Source organism: Halyomorpha halys, unplaced genomic scaffold, assembly GCF_000696795.3.
Source record: "Halyomorpha halys isolate HHAL.00 unplaced genomic scaffold, Hhal_1.1 Scaffold1441.1, whole genome shotgun sequence".
In the NCBI taxonomy this organism is placed as follows: domain Eukaryota; kingdom Metazoa; phylum Arthropoda; class Insecta; order Hemiptera; family Pentatomidae; genus Halyomorpha; species Halyomorpha halys.
In genome coordinates, this window is record NW_027112132.1 from 101,935 (window position 1) to 116,643 (window position 14,709).

The following is a 14,709-nucleotide window of genomic DNA, read 5'->3' on the forward strand; positions in this document are numbered from 1 at the left end:
TGTAAACTATTTTTGTTTCACTATTGACCGCAACCCTGACCATCTCCCTATATATACAGATATTATACCTCGTAAAGCTCAAAGTGCAGTGTAATAAAAGTATTGATTTTTAATTGAGTATTGATGATGCATCATTATGATTATCCTCAAGTATCATGGCAAACTAATGACCTCTAGATGATATGTCAAGAAAATATGTAATAGGAAACACCTTTTGAGAAAGTATGAACTTAACCTGCATCTTATGTTCATTCTAAAAAAAAAACTTTTTTTTCGAGTTGTGCCACGTTCATTCTGGATCTGCAATATTTTATACATGAGCATAAAATTTAAGTTGCTTTTTAAATGTTTTTATGGAATACAATTGATGCTACACTAAATATCTAAAAAGTTGAGCAAAAAAAAAAAAAAAAAAGAAATGCTTCCGCTTAATCAACAGTTTGCCAACATTATACCAGGAGAATATGAAATATACAGTGGTATATCATTAACTGGTGTCAGAAGGTTCATCATAGCTTACAGAAGAATATTTTAAGTGTATTGAGACAACAGAGAAATTTTCATTATAAGTCTTAAAACATAAAATACCTAGTTCAGTCAAAGTCCTTTCTTTATCAGAATTACCGGCTGTATTGTATTGGCCATGTCTAATCAAAATTAGATGTCTAATAGCTTTAGGTTTGACACAAACTTCTCCTTCATCTCCACCAGTTAATTTAATGTCCTTTTTTTCACTTTCCCTTCTGAAATAAACAAAATTACCCCATAAATTTACAAGAAAAACAAGGATAAGGAGACAGATAGTAACAATTTAATGTATATCTGAATCACAATTTCAAAATACTTCTGTATTTTTAAAAATTACAAAGCAGAAAATATATTTACACACTTTACAACATAATCAAAAAGTAAATTCTTAACTTACTTGTCCCAATTGAAATCCCATTTGGTCGGAAATTCGTAACCATTATCGGAAAAAGAATAAGCTTTCACTTTGCTATTTTTATCGAATCCATAATAGGTATATATACCTCCAACAGTTCCAATTCCAATAGAAATCCTAGTTAAATACCTAAATGTAGACATTTGCGAGGCAAAATTTTGAATTGATCTTATAGGTTATAGTAGCAGTATGTAAACATATGATGGTGGTTAAGGGCTGTCTGGTTTTATCACGATCTCCAATGAGACAGCAAAATTTTTAATGATAAAACTTAACTTCTCCTTTTTTTTCTCATAATTCTTTCTTTGGTTCCTTAGCTAAAAGTAAACTTGTTTTATAAACTTTCTAGTACATTTTTAAAACCTTATATCTTATTTGTCAATGTGGCAGTATTTAGCAACCTTTCATTTGTTTAACTCGCAGGTGCGAATTTCAACCCACTGATTTTCTTTGTTGTTCGCTGTTGTGATTGATTGAGTTAGGAAGAATCATAGATGTTCGTGTACTTCTAATATTGCGAAGGACTAAGTTATTTTTTAAAAATAATCTCTAAGGAATGTGATATGTTCTCGATGAGCTAGAGAACCTACGAAAAATGGCTGCGAGTAGTAGTGGTGTTGAATGGGGCAGTATAGTTAAACCTATATTAGCAGCATCCTATGGATCATTTAATAAAAACTACATCACCGATTTAGCTAAAGCAATTATCCGCAGGTACATTAACAAGTTTGTTCACTTTTATTTAGAAATAGTTTTGCTCTTCTTTTTTAATCTATGGTGTTTCCCCTTTATCAATTTTTGATTCAGTTTAGTTATTTTTTGTTATCATTTTTGTGTTGCAAAATTCCCATTTTAGCTTTTCTATCAGTGGCTTACCCTACCTTTAATTATTTGATTTACTTAACCTTAAACTTCTAATCCCTTAGTCATCAGAAGTGTTATTATTGTTTATCTTTTCTTATGCCAAGTTATTTATATCTTAGTTTGTTTAGTACAGGCTAGTTTTTTTTATTTCATTTAAAATAATTTATTTTGTTTTAGTATTTTTTAAAAATATTGTTTTTCAGTGAAGCTGAATTACTACATCATGATGAGAAATACGAAACATTTTACACTGCTTTTAGCGCACTTGCAGCAGATTACATTAGTTCAAGTATTTCTGCAGGTAATATTCCTAAATTAAACCATTGTCTATTACAGGGGTGGCCAACCCGCAGTCCTCCACGATTCATCATACATTTCTAAAATATATTTATTATATAATGACCAAAGTTTGTAAAAAACCAATGCATTGAAAAAATACATTATTTATGCATCCATGTATTCAAAAATTAACTGTCAAAATTCTGAGAATAAAATAACATTGATTTGTAAATAATATTCTTGCAAATATATAAAAGATATTGCCAGTTTAATTCTTTAGTAAAACAGAACTTTAGATTAAGAACTCAGTGTATAAATAATATCAACTCATTATGTTTCAATTTTTCACTCCAAAAAAAGGTCTATAGTGGGTCTAAATCCAATATGTGGTATTTAATTTTATTTGTGGCCTGCAGAGTTATGATGCATTTTCAAAGTGGCTCACAAGATCATTAGGATTGGCCAGCCCTAGATTCTATGTATATTATATGTAATATCTAAGTTATTAATAATAAGTTATTAATATTTAATGATAATTGCCATCCTCTTTCAGTGTGCAAAAGCCAGTTGGGTTCAGTATGTGCAGCATGCAAAATATTATTGCAATATTTACTTGCCAGCCTTAAAAAGTGCAATGTTGATTCATCCTCAAGTATACTAACAGTTAAACAACTGCTGTTGCCAATTAAGGCTCTCTGTACAGGGCAGTCAATGCTATCACGGTCTGATCAAGTTGCTTTAATTGCTTTGTTGAAGAATGCTAAACTACCTCCACATATTAAAACGTCAATTCCAGGTAAATTGGTTTGTTGAAAAGAAATTTTCTTTAAATACCTATGCTAATGGTAGTTATGAACTGTAATTTTAATTAATTGGTTACTATTTTTCGGATGATTGTTAACATATTTTTATTAGTTCACCCTTCTATTGATTGTTGATTTATGTAAATAAGTAGGTGTATGTACTATCGTTGATTTATGTATTGAAAGAACTTGTAATATGCTTAATTTTTCTTTTGTTGAAAATGAGCATTGTTATGATTTACTTTAAATTATGATTAGTTAAATTACTGGATTTGAACTTGTAATCTTAACTGTATTGTATGTAAATTTACTTATCCAAATTATTGCGACAGTATATGCCTCAGACGATCAGTATCTTGCCTATATTCAATATTGACTATGTAAGCTTTATACAGAAAACCTGTATTTGAATAATATATTATTTGATATCAAACCCTTGCTGAAAAATTTGTTCATTTAGTAATTTTTCATTATTGTGGCTTTTATTTACTTCAATAACCTTTCTTCTATTAACCACTTTGCAATTTGATTATGAATGTTTTATTTTATATGTTTTTATTATGCTGCAAAGATTTTTATCAAACATTCCTTATTTATTAAAATTAGTTTTGAAGTGAAATATTATAATGTTTTAGAGTTTAATTGTTTACATATTACTTTAAAAGTTATTATTTCAATGGAATTATATTCATAAATGTAAGTGTATATTGACTAGGTGTTATGTTAAGATGTTTTATATTTCTTTATTCGGAAATATCTTGATGAAAAGTATTTTAGTTCATGACACTTAACCACACTTAAATTTTAAAATTAAGTGTGGTTAGAGATGTAATTAATTAATGTAAGTAATTAATATAATTATTGGTAATGGTATGTATTATAGCACTACTAATAATTACCACATAGCTTTAAATAATGACCATATAGTATGATTTGTTGCTTTTTAATTTTTTTTTTTGTTCAATTAATTACATTATGAGTATTGATTATGGTCAGTTAATTCTATTGAGGGTATTTACTTTATGTAATTCAACTTGAAACTAGATCTGATTTTGACAAATTATTTGTGTATGTATAAATCATGTATATGTATAAAATTATTTTTATTTTTCTCTTTCCTAGGGGATTCAGTGGAAACTAAAAATGAAAATAAGGAGGGGAAGATACGTTCTAGGACTGATTTGTCAAACCAAATAATGGAACAGTTGACTTCTCCTCTATTGGATTATACCTTAATGAAACAGGCACCTCCTGAGCCAACTGAAACAAAATCTAATGAAACTACTCCAGATAAATCCAATGAAATAGATGTATGTTCAACTATTTAATAATTGTATCAAAACTTCTTAAAAGTAAAAAAAAGAAAATTAATATATATGCATATATAGTTGACCATAAAAATTGATTTATAAGAAGATGGTCAGGGTTGCGGTCAAAGGAGAAACAAAGATGGTTTACAACTTATTTATTTTCCGATGTTTCGTCCCATTTTGCAGGGCTTCATCAGGGCTAAAATGATACAATGATGAGAATAAAAATACAAAGATAAGATACAATGATAAGAATAAAAATAAGTAACAATGGCAAGAGTAAAATTTTTTTATAAAATACGTAAAATATACAGTTAAAAAAGTACAGGAGATGTACATAAAACAAAAACAATACAGGGAAGGAAAAAAAAGAAAAAGATTAAAAAACGTCATGAAAGAATAATTATAAATAAATAAGTGATAATAAAGATATAATAATAAAGAAAAAGTCAGGACAACCAATCTGTTCAAAGAAAACGGTTGGACAGGAGGAAACAATGAAGCGGAAGCGTGGAGGAGTGGGGAGGAGGTAGCCAGCCAGCCGTTTAACAGCTATATTTCAATTTTAAAACATCGCGTATACAGGAAGTAGTGATAAAGATATGATGAAAAATGAAAAATGATAAGAGAAAGATACAGAAATAGATAATAATAATAACTATTACAATTTTTAATTATAAAAAAAAAAAAAAAAAATACAAAGAAATAAGTAAGAAAAATAATTAAACAATGATAACAACTGTAGTATTTATATATCGTGAAAATAATCATTTATCTTCACTGATAATAGTAATAGTAAAGATAACAGAAGTAACATGAATAACAAAGTGAAATAAGGTAATTTAAAAATCTGAAGTGAAAGTTTACAAAATAAAATACAAGTACAAGGTGAGATGTAGAAAGAAGTACATAAAATGGTATTAAAAACATTTTTACTTCCACTAAACAATGTAAAAAACTCTCACTCATCTCCAAATTCCAACATATTTATGAACAATCTCTATCCACCAAAATCTACCCCAAAGGCCAAGAAATCTATCTTCCACCACTATATCTACCAACATTGTTAACATTCTTAGTCTTGGCCCCATTTTTGCCACCCCCATCTCTAACTCATCCCTCAACTTATTACTGATCTGGAATATATATATAGAGACAACCTATTTGACATCACTGAGGAAGACAAAGAACTATCCCGCATCCGGATTAGCAATATGATATCCAATCACAACATCCCACATCCCAACCTTCCCTTCTCTCCCCCTTATTTTTCAAAGACTTATCCCACACCAGATCCTTTCTCAAATCTAATGACCAACTTTTGTTACTAGAGCGGACAAAGGAAACCTGACTGTCATCTTAGATAAGACAGTACATTGAAAGAATTACACAACTCCTCTCTGACCAATCCACCTATCTACCTTCAACCCGTGATCCCACCCGCTCACTTATGAATAAGTTTAATCAGCATATTAAAACTCCTCTTCAAAATCAATTAATTAACCGTCCCACCTACTACAAGCTAATTTCTTATAATTCTTTACCTCCTCGACTGTACGGACTTCCTAAAATCCACAAACCTGGCAACCCCCTTCGCCCTATCATATCCCATATTATTAATGCTCCATCTTCTAAACTTTGCCAATTCCTCCTTCTGTCTCTTCAGGTCCTGAGTCATGACAACCCTTACAACATCCACAACTCTTTCCAACTGTGAGAACAATTAATATCCCTTAGAATTCCCGCTAACTTCATTTGATGCTGAAAGCCTCTTCACCAACATACCCATCGACAAAGCACTCCAAATTGTGGAAAATAACTGGACTACAATAGAGCCACATTCCACTCTTAACTGAGCCTCATATCTTGAATCACTTGAACTATGTTGCAAATCCAGATATCTAACTTTTCAAGGAAAGTTCTTTCATCAAACATCAGGTCTCGCCATGGGAAACAATCGCACCCGATCTCTCTAACATTGTGCTCATTGACCTCCTTGATTCTGTCATCCCTTTATTCCATAACAACATTTTATTTATCAAAAAATATGTACACGACCTTTTTCTCATTCTAAACCCTAATAAAATCCCTCATATCCTTTCTTCTTTTAACTCTTACCACCCTCGTCTTCATTTCACCGTTGAAACCGAAACTATCTCTTCCCTCCCCTTTCTTAACCTGCTTATTATAAAGATTGACGGCTCCTTGTCCACTGACTGGTATGACAAACCCACTTACTCCAGTAGACTACTTAACTATTTTTCACAGCACCCCCACCATCAAAAAATTAATATTGCCAAAAATCTCATACACCGTTGCCTTTCCTTATCCGATCCCCAATACCACAACACAAACATTCACTGTATTAAGACTATCTTGCTTTCAAATGATCTTCCATCACATTTTTTCACTTATTTCTATACTTTATTAGTTATTTTAAATCTTTTTATGTACTTCTTTCTACATCTCACCTTGTACTTTTATATATATTTTGTAAACTTTCACTTCCGATTTTTAAATTACCTTATTTCACTTTGTTATTCATATTAATTCTGTTATCTTCTAACAGATTCTAATTCTACTATTACTATTATCACTGTAGATAAATGATTATTTTCACGATATATAAATACTACAGTTGTTATCATTGTATAATTATTTTTTTTACTTATTTCTTTGTAATTTTTTTTTAATACTACTCTTTATTTACTTTTACTTATTGTTAGTTACTTCTTTTACAATCATTGTTATTATATCCTATATTGTATTATTTTCTTCAGTATAATCTCGTATTATTAGTGACAATATGTGTCATTCTAATTTTACTTAGTTATTCCTAAATTAAAAATTATTGTAGTTATTATTATTATCTATTTCTGTATCTTTCTCTTATCATTTTTCGTCATATCTTTATCACTACTTCTTGTATACGCGATGTTTTGAAATTGAAATATAGCTGTTAAACGGCTGGCTGGCTGGCTACCTCCTCCCCACTCCTCCACGCTTCCGCTTCATTGTTGCCTCCTGTTCAACTGTTTTCTTTGAACAGGTTGGTTGTTCTGACTTGTTCTTTGCTCATTTATTATCATTTTATATCTTTATTATTACTTATTTATTTATAATTATTCTTTCATGACGTTTTTTAATCTTTTTTTTTTTCCTTCCCCGTATTGTTTTTGTTTTATGTACATCTCCTGTACTTTTTTAACTGTATAGTTTACGTATTTTTATAAAAAAATTTTACTCTTGCCATTGTTACTTATTTTTATTCTTATCATTGTATCTTATCTTTGTATTTTTATTCTTATCATTGTACCTTATCTTTGTATTTTTATTCTTATCATTGTATCTTATCTTTGTATTTTTATTCTTATCATTGTATCTTATCTTTGTATTTTTATTCTTATCATTGTATCATTTTGTATCTTTTTTGCCCTGATGAAGCCCTGCAAAGTGGGGCGAAACGTTGGAAAATAAATAGTTATAAACTATTTTTGTTTCTCTTTTGACCGCAACCCTGACCATCTTCTTATATAAAAAAAAATATTAATGTTTAATAAACACCATGGTTTTGATGTTTATATTTGGTATTCCTTTGTTTTATTTAATTGCATTTATCTTATTCGACTGTCAATTTTTCAAGAATCAAAATTTTGAAGGACCAATAAGTTGGTCTGTTTGAATTTATGATCCATGTGAATGTGTTGATTATTATTTTTATTTTTTTTTTTCAGCATGTTTTCATACAGCAGAATATATCAAATCTTCAAAGTTTGGGAGCTGCAGATGTGCTTATAGAAACATGTTTACAACTTCCATACTTGAATAGATATATTAACAAGTACAACACTGCAGTGATAAAAAAAGGCTTTAGCCTTCCTAGTTCATTTTCTGAAGCTCAGGCGATGAGGCATAGGTACTTCATAAGTAACTTTCATTGTAGTTTTTATTTGATTATATTAAGATTTTTATTAAGTCTGATTGTGTAAATTAATAAATTGATTGTGACTCCATTTAAAACAAACTTTGAAATTAAATACAGGATTAATTTATTATAGTCTATTGTTTATTACAATAGTGTCTTTGGCTATAAACAATGGGGAAAAGGAATTGGTAATTTATAAATTGTACAAAGTTATTGAGCACAACAGAGAAGCTCTTTCTCACGTAAATAAGTAGAGGTTGTGGTCTTATTGATCCACAATTATATTTTTTTAAATTTATAATGTTTAAATATCTTTGTATCATCCTATGAATTAATAGGCATTGCCTCTTTTATAATGTGCAATATTTATCAAATGAAGTATTATTATAATCAATAATATCCTAAAGTGCACTTTTGGGTATGATATGATCATAACATTCATAAGTTTTGAGTTCAGAACTAATACCATTTATTCCACTAATTCAGAACTAAACCATATAGTTTGGTCTGTTGGCAATTTTCTGTAGATTGTTATTTGATGTCTAATCAAGCTAAATTATCATGTTTTAGTCATAAGTTAAAAACATTTATGTAGAGTAATCTTTCCTACTAGCTAATGATCGATTACCCATTTATTAATTTTAAACTTGCTAAGTCAGTAAATAGACAGATTATATTTGTCTGGTTGGATTTCTGTGGCAACATTTCTCTCCTGTATAATCTGGTTACTAGGGTTATATAGTTTAGAAGGTGTGAAAGGTTTTTAGAAATATACAACATTATTAAATATATGATTTTGTTGGTTTTCATTTTCATTTTTATTCTACCATCTAAACAAAAATGTTCCACGAATGAAACTTTGCCTATTCACACAAACTTCTTGATTGGATAAGAGTTCAAATAATTTTTTAAAATATTTCCCATAGCCATGATTCTCAAAGCTTGAACAATGTAAACAATCAATCATATTGAATTTTGCAGGCTACAGCTGTTTATTTTGTTTTGTTGTAGTTAATCAAGAAATTAGGAAACTTCTAATGGTTTCTTGACTTTTGTCCTTGGGCCTTGCTAAGGAAGAGTTCTTGTGACAAAAGTAGAAAATAGGTTGGAAAAAATGTATAAAATATTGGTGTAGTTGCTCCCCTTATTATCTCCTATTCAAAGAAAGGTGGAAAAAGCTTCTTTTCACTAACTTTGTCCATCAGTTCTTCTCTCTCAAGCAAGTGCTTGGTCTATGTTCTTTTCCATCTTTCACAGCTCACTCCCTTTTTTTTCTACTTCATGGACATTTCTGACATATGGGTGGAGAGAGGGTTTATCTAAAGGAAATTCTAACCATGGTAGAGGGTCATGTCACTGCAGTCGTGAGACAGTTGCTTAAAATGCTCCTCAATCACTTAACCTGTCACCAAGTGAACTAAGGGTTTTATATAACTTTATAAATACATAATAGTTCTATCTGTTCCAGCTCTACAATTATATTAGTTTCCCTAAGCTCTATGTCTACAAATTGCTCATTTACTTAGCTAGTTCACCAGTTGCCCTTGAGGCCATAAACATGACAATGATAAGTGGTTATGATTTATTTTATTCCTGTAATAATGATTAGGAGTATTCATATTCTTGAAGACTGTGGTATAGGATGTCGAAACACTGCTCAGAATAAGAAACTACTGGGCAGCGGCACAGGACTGGAACATCTGGCAAAAGCTTAGCGAGGAGGCCAAATCCCATATTGAGCTGTAGTGCCACGACTAAGAAGACAGGAATTGAACAGTGTAGACTTAGTTGAACAGAGATTTAATTTAAGGAGAAGCCGGTTGGGAGTGGTGGAGTCAGAAAAGAAAACACACTGATAGTGAAACTTATTTTTGTTATGTATTAACATTTTGACCTAATAGGTGGCCTATATGAGGATGGTAGTAATTAGAAGGGCTGTCCGTAGCTCAGGTGGTTAATGCACAGATCTTAATAACCTATGAGCTGCAGGTAGCGCCGGTTTGAATCCGACTTGGGGAGGTGGACTTTTCATTTCGTGGCAGTCCCATGAAACCTCCCACCATGGTTAGAATAGGTTGGTCACCTCTAGTTGGTAACCCTCCTGTATTTCAGAAATGACCAGGAAGGGGGTTATAAAAAAAAAGTAATTAAAGGAGGTTAAGGAGAGATAGCACTGCTTAGTGTAACAAGTTAAATAACAATTTTTCCTTATCAAATTGAGGAAAAACCTTTATTATTATCTAAATTCATCATTGTCTGAATCAGTTAATAAGGAGCTAATCAAATTCAACATTTTACATTTGATCCAATCTCAAATAGTTGAAGTTTTAGCATTTACAATCTTGAAATCCTTGGATTATTTCTTGCTGTATCACTGAATACCATGTATGTGTCTATACATTTAAATGTATGGTTCTAAATTATATTTTCTATCACTTACAGTTTACAAAATGTAGTAACAGATCTGAATGTGGCCTGGAGTGCCCTATCTCTGCCAGTATTAGAACCTCTTACCCAGACAAGATTAGAAAAGCTGACAAGCGTAACAATGGGCTGTTTGTATTGTGCTCTTTCTACTGCAACTGCTGCCAGTGTCCTGGGGGTATCTTCAGCAGTGTCACCCAAGACTGCTCCGCCAGCAGCTGCTAACAGTGGTAGTTCTATTTCTATATATATATTTAAAATTACTCATGACAATGTTGAAATTATGTTCTTTATCATTATAATTTTATTATAATGAAGGCCTTTCATAAGTTACTTAATATTTTTAAAGATTAGTTACTTAACCCTTTCCCTACCAATTATGAAAACAAAAACATTAGCCTTGAAATGTCTGTATGAGGCCTTAAGGATGGAAAAAACAAGCCTTTTTTTTTTTCTTCTGGGGCTGAAAAATGGGTTTTAGTCCCAGTGGTCAGGGATTGGTGTTCCAGTATGTCCCTGTAGTAGGGGCAAGATGTCACAAGGTATTCCAGTGTTACGAAGAAACAATCCTATTTCCCACTGTTACTTTACTCTACTGACAATTCATTGCATCGACTGGGACGTATTGTCCCACTGCGAGTGAAAGGGTTAAAGCAAATTGAGTTTTTTGAGCTCATATTTTAATAATGTATTATTTATTTATTTTAATTTATAGGCGGTTCGTGTAAAACAAATGAAGATGAGGTGAATGCAGATGCACTTGCCACATCAGTAGTGGAAAAAGCGTTAGAAATATTCAACTTAATATCGTCTGTGATAAAAACATCAACCAGAGCAGGAGGAAACGTATGTAGTTTTATCAAGTGATTATTGTTTTTAGAACTTTCTCTCATATTATTTCTTATTATACTTTATTCACTAAGGAAGGAATACCTAATTTTTTTATGTATAATGTTAATGTTTATCTTTTCACTAATTTTACATTTAATCTTCTATTTTTCTAGATACACCAAAATTACATGTTGATAGGAGCTTGGTTAATAATATCTGGACTGCAAGGGCAATTATGCGCTTCTAGTCAAGTACCATCTGAAAAATCTATTAAAGAAGACAAAGGAAAGTCACCTAGTAAATGTAGGGAAGGATCGGCCAGAATAAATCTTATGAAAGTGTAAGTTTTTTATTTATTTTGATGAGATTTCTTTTTTAAGCATTATTATTTTGAATACTTAAAGATAAAACATTATTTTTATTCTTGATTTTATTTCCTAGAAATAGTTGTGTTATAATTTTTAATTGTGTAACTATAAGACAAAATTTTGAAAAACAAATTGATATAACTAACAATAAGAATATTTGTGCTTCAAGCAAGTATAGAATATTGATAATATTCTAAAGGAAGTTTATTTTTCACCTCAATATCTTAATTTAAAAAAAAATTATTCTTGTTTGAATAGACAACAAGGATTTGGAGTACTGTCTGTCGCTCTCGCATCGCATGCCCTTCGATTGATGGGCCAGCTGTTGGAAGATGTTCAATACGAATGTGGTTCCTTCAGTTCAGTTTCTCAAGCTGAACAATTTGCAGATCTGCACATTAGCACTCAGTCTACAGCACTTCAAAGGGCTCTTACCGTACTTAATGCTGTCACCATAAACCAGTTTCTGTTCTACCTTGCTACTGTCACATATAGAAAGGTATTAAATCATCATAATACTTAATCATTTGTTTGTTTTTGTTAAATATTATGACAGAGATATTTTTATTTTATTTGGTTACTTTTTTTTTAAGGCATGCACTCTGAAAAGAATCCAAAAGCAACCAGCCGAAGGTGACACTTTTAGTACATCAGATTCGACTACCTATTATGATGATGATATGAGCTGTTCTGATGAGAGCTCACCTGACGTAGGCAAGGAAACTTTAAATTTTTTTTTATTAATTGGTGAATATTTAATGGGTATGCAATAAAGCCTTAAAAGCTAGTTGCAGGTTCTAAATCTAAAAAGCTTATTCAAACACTCGTATAAAATAATCTAAGTTTCATCAAGTTTATTTTTATTGGATCATATTGTTAATTATTGGCATTTGTATGTTAAGAACTAGCGAAAATTATAACAATGAGAAAAAACTTTTAAAACTTCCAATCACAATTAAGCTGTCATATAACTTTTCTTGTATAACACTCCTTGATGTGCGACAATCCCTCAGACATGTTGGGCCTCCTTTTACTGCTGTGCACACATTTTCACTCTCCACTGGATCACTATTAACAGCTACACAAGATGTCAAACTATCCCCTACACCAGTAGTTCCTAAAGTGAACTTTCTGGGATACTCCAAGTATATGTCAGGGGTGCTGCAAGTGAATGCATCTATCTCAAAATATAAAAAAAATTAAAATTAGAATAGCAAAATTACAGTGAATTCCAACACTTACTTTGCACTGATTTTTCTTATATTCCTACTTACTTAACTGCTCTAAGAATATTTTAGTGTCATTTTTATAGCTCAAAAAGGATGGTGTAATAATGGTGCCAAGACAAAAAAGTTAGAGAATTGCTGCTGTACACAATCAACAGAATTTTACAATGACCATCTGTTGCGCAAAAGCTTGATCACATATGTAGAAATTTAGTGTTGTTTAATTAATCTTCTCTTTAAAATATTATTTTTGTGTCATTTCTCAGACTTTCCTTCCTCTTTCAAAGTTAACTAATTTCCAGGCTTTATCTTAATTTCATACATACCTCTAACAATTGTGATGTAATATGAAATCATTTAATTTGATATTTATTGCTTTTGATAGATGATGATAGTGAACCATTATTGGGTTTATGGTTTGAAGAAACTATTGCTATACCCGATAATGAAAATTCATCTAAAACCCAAAGCCAAGATTCCCAAGAGTCAATACAAAAAAATGTTGCTGATGGGTCATCCTCTATTGTACCTGAAAAAGGAGAACCCAATGGAGTGAGTGATTTATATTTTTTATAATAAAGTTTTTTTTGGTTCTTGACTTGTAACAATTAATCTTTTAATGAATTTTATTACAGTATATATCGTTAGCAACACAGATCTTCAACATAATGAATAAATATCTTGTAACCAGTAGAGCTCAGTATCTCACTCGATATGTGGAAACTGGGCTAGCTGAACAGCAGATGGTGATGTTGGCTGCTATCATCAGAGATTTAGACAGGGAAACTGCTAGGACTGATACAGGTAACTAGCTCTCAATATATTAGTTTGTATTCTGTGAATTATATAACTGCATACATTATTTGAATTACATATATCAAAGGTGGCAAGGTTAGGAAGGTATTATTATTAGGAAAAATGTTTGGAATTTGGGTTTCAACAAATTTTTATGTTCCAGAGCAGCTTGGGTTCGAAAAACTTCTAATTTTTATTGATGTGCTCACTGATTAAATCACAAATGGATGCTTAGGGTAAAAATCTCATACCTGTGGAAAATGATGCGCACTGTACTTGTAATAGCCTGTTGAAAAACCTTTTTTTCTTTAAATAGAATGTAGTAACAAAATGACTATAGATTCTGATTTTACTTGCCTTAAATTGTTTGCTGCCTTTTGACTTTTTCTGTATAGTATATCCTCGAGAAAAAGTAGGAAAAGTAGTTCTATTTCTGTATAACTCAGAAAGTATATATTATATATAAAATTCTTCATGATCACGTAAGAGGTAATTTTTCTTTTAAAAAATTCTAAATCAGACTAGTATTCATTGGAGAAGATGGTCAGGGGGTGGTGCAGTTGGCAAAAATAACTTAAATAAACAAAACATTATTTATTCATGCCGGTGTTTTGACCTGAGTTTCAGGTCTTCATCAGGGCGGTTAGCAGGGGATCCAATGATTAAACTACAGTCAACTATCTACACCTCAGACTAGTATTAGTTTAAAACCATGTTTAGTTTTTTTAACAACAGAAAAACTTTACATTTCTTAGAATATATGTATTATATACATGATAAGACAATTAAACTAATCAGAATTTTTTTTTTTTAAATTGATGATTAGAACTGGCAATTAAGAAAGATGTGGACAAACTAGATTTTTTTTTCCATCTAGTGGAAAAAATATTGCTTTATAAGTAATTTTGGAGTCTTGTGTAACATTAAAAAAGTTTTACTTT

General features: G+C 30.8%; 2 protein-coding genes across 4 annotated transcripts in view; one reads left to right on the plus strand and one right to left on the minus strand.

The window, feature by feature from the left end:
• Pgam5 (Phosphoglycerate mutase 5) overlaps positions 1-1,181 on the minus strand; it is a 10,848-nt gene extending 9,667 nt beyond the window's left edge. Inside the window, exons 1-2 of one of the 3 annotated variants that reach the window (XM_014434873.2) lie at positions 926-1,181; positions 589-743 (exon numbers count right to left, since the gene is read on the minus strand). In XM_014434873.2, coding sequence (XP_014290359.1) covers positions 589-743; positions 926-1,086 — 316 coding nt within the window. In that variant the 5' untranslated portion in view covers positions 1,087-1,181. The remainder of the gene's footprint in view (positions 1-588; positions 744-925) is intronic. The other 2 variants (XM_014434871.2, XM_014434872.2) reach the window with 2 other exon arrangements.
• Positions 1,182-1,393: 212 nt separating this feature from the next.
• The window catches only part of poe (E3 ubiquitin-protein ligase-like protein poe), an 82,669-nt gene continuing 69,353 nt past the window's right edge, over positions 1,394-14,709 (plus strand). Inside the window, exons 1-12 of the mRNA XM_067050171.1 lie at positions 1,394-1,657; positions 2,011-2,108; positions 2,640-2,882; positions 4,012-4,199; positions 7,934-8,115; positions 10,567-10,778; positions 11,264-11,394; positions 11,553-11,719; positions 12,006-12,246; positions 12,341-12,461; positions 13,359-13,525; positions 13,609-13,777. Of these exons, the coding sequence (XP_066906272.1) occupies positions 1,539-1,657; positions 2,011-2,108; positions 2,640-2,882; positions 4,012-4,199; positions 7,934-8,115; positions 10,567-10,778; positions 11,264-11,394; positions 11,553-11,719; positions 12,006-12,246; positions 12,341-12,461; positions 13,359-13,525; positions 13,609-13,777 (2,038 nt within the window). The 5' untranslated portion in view covers positions 1,394-1,538. The remainder of the gene's footprint in view (positions 1,658-2,010; positions 2,109-2,639; positions 2,883-4,011; positions 4,200-7,933; positions 8,116-10,566; positions 10,779-11,263; positions 11,395-11,552; positions 11,720-12,005; positions 12,247-12,340; positions 12,462-13,358; positions 13,526-13,608; positions 13,778-14,709) is intronic.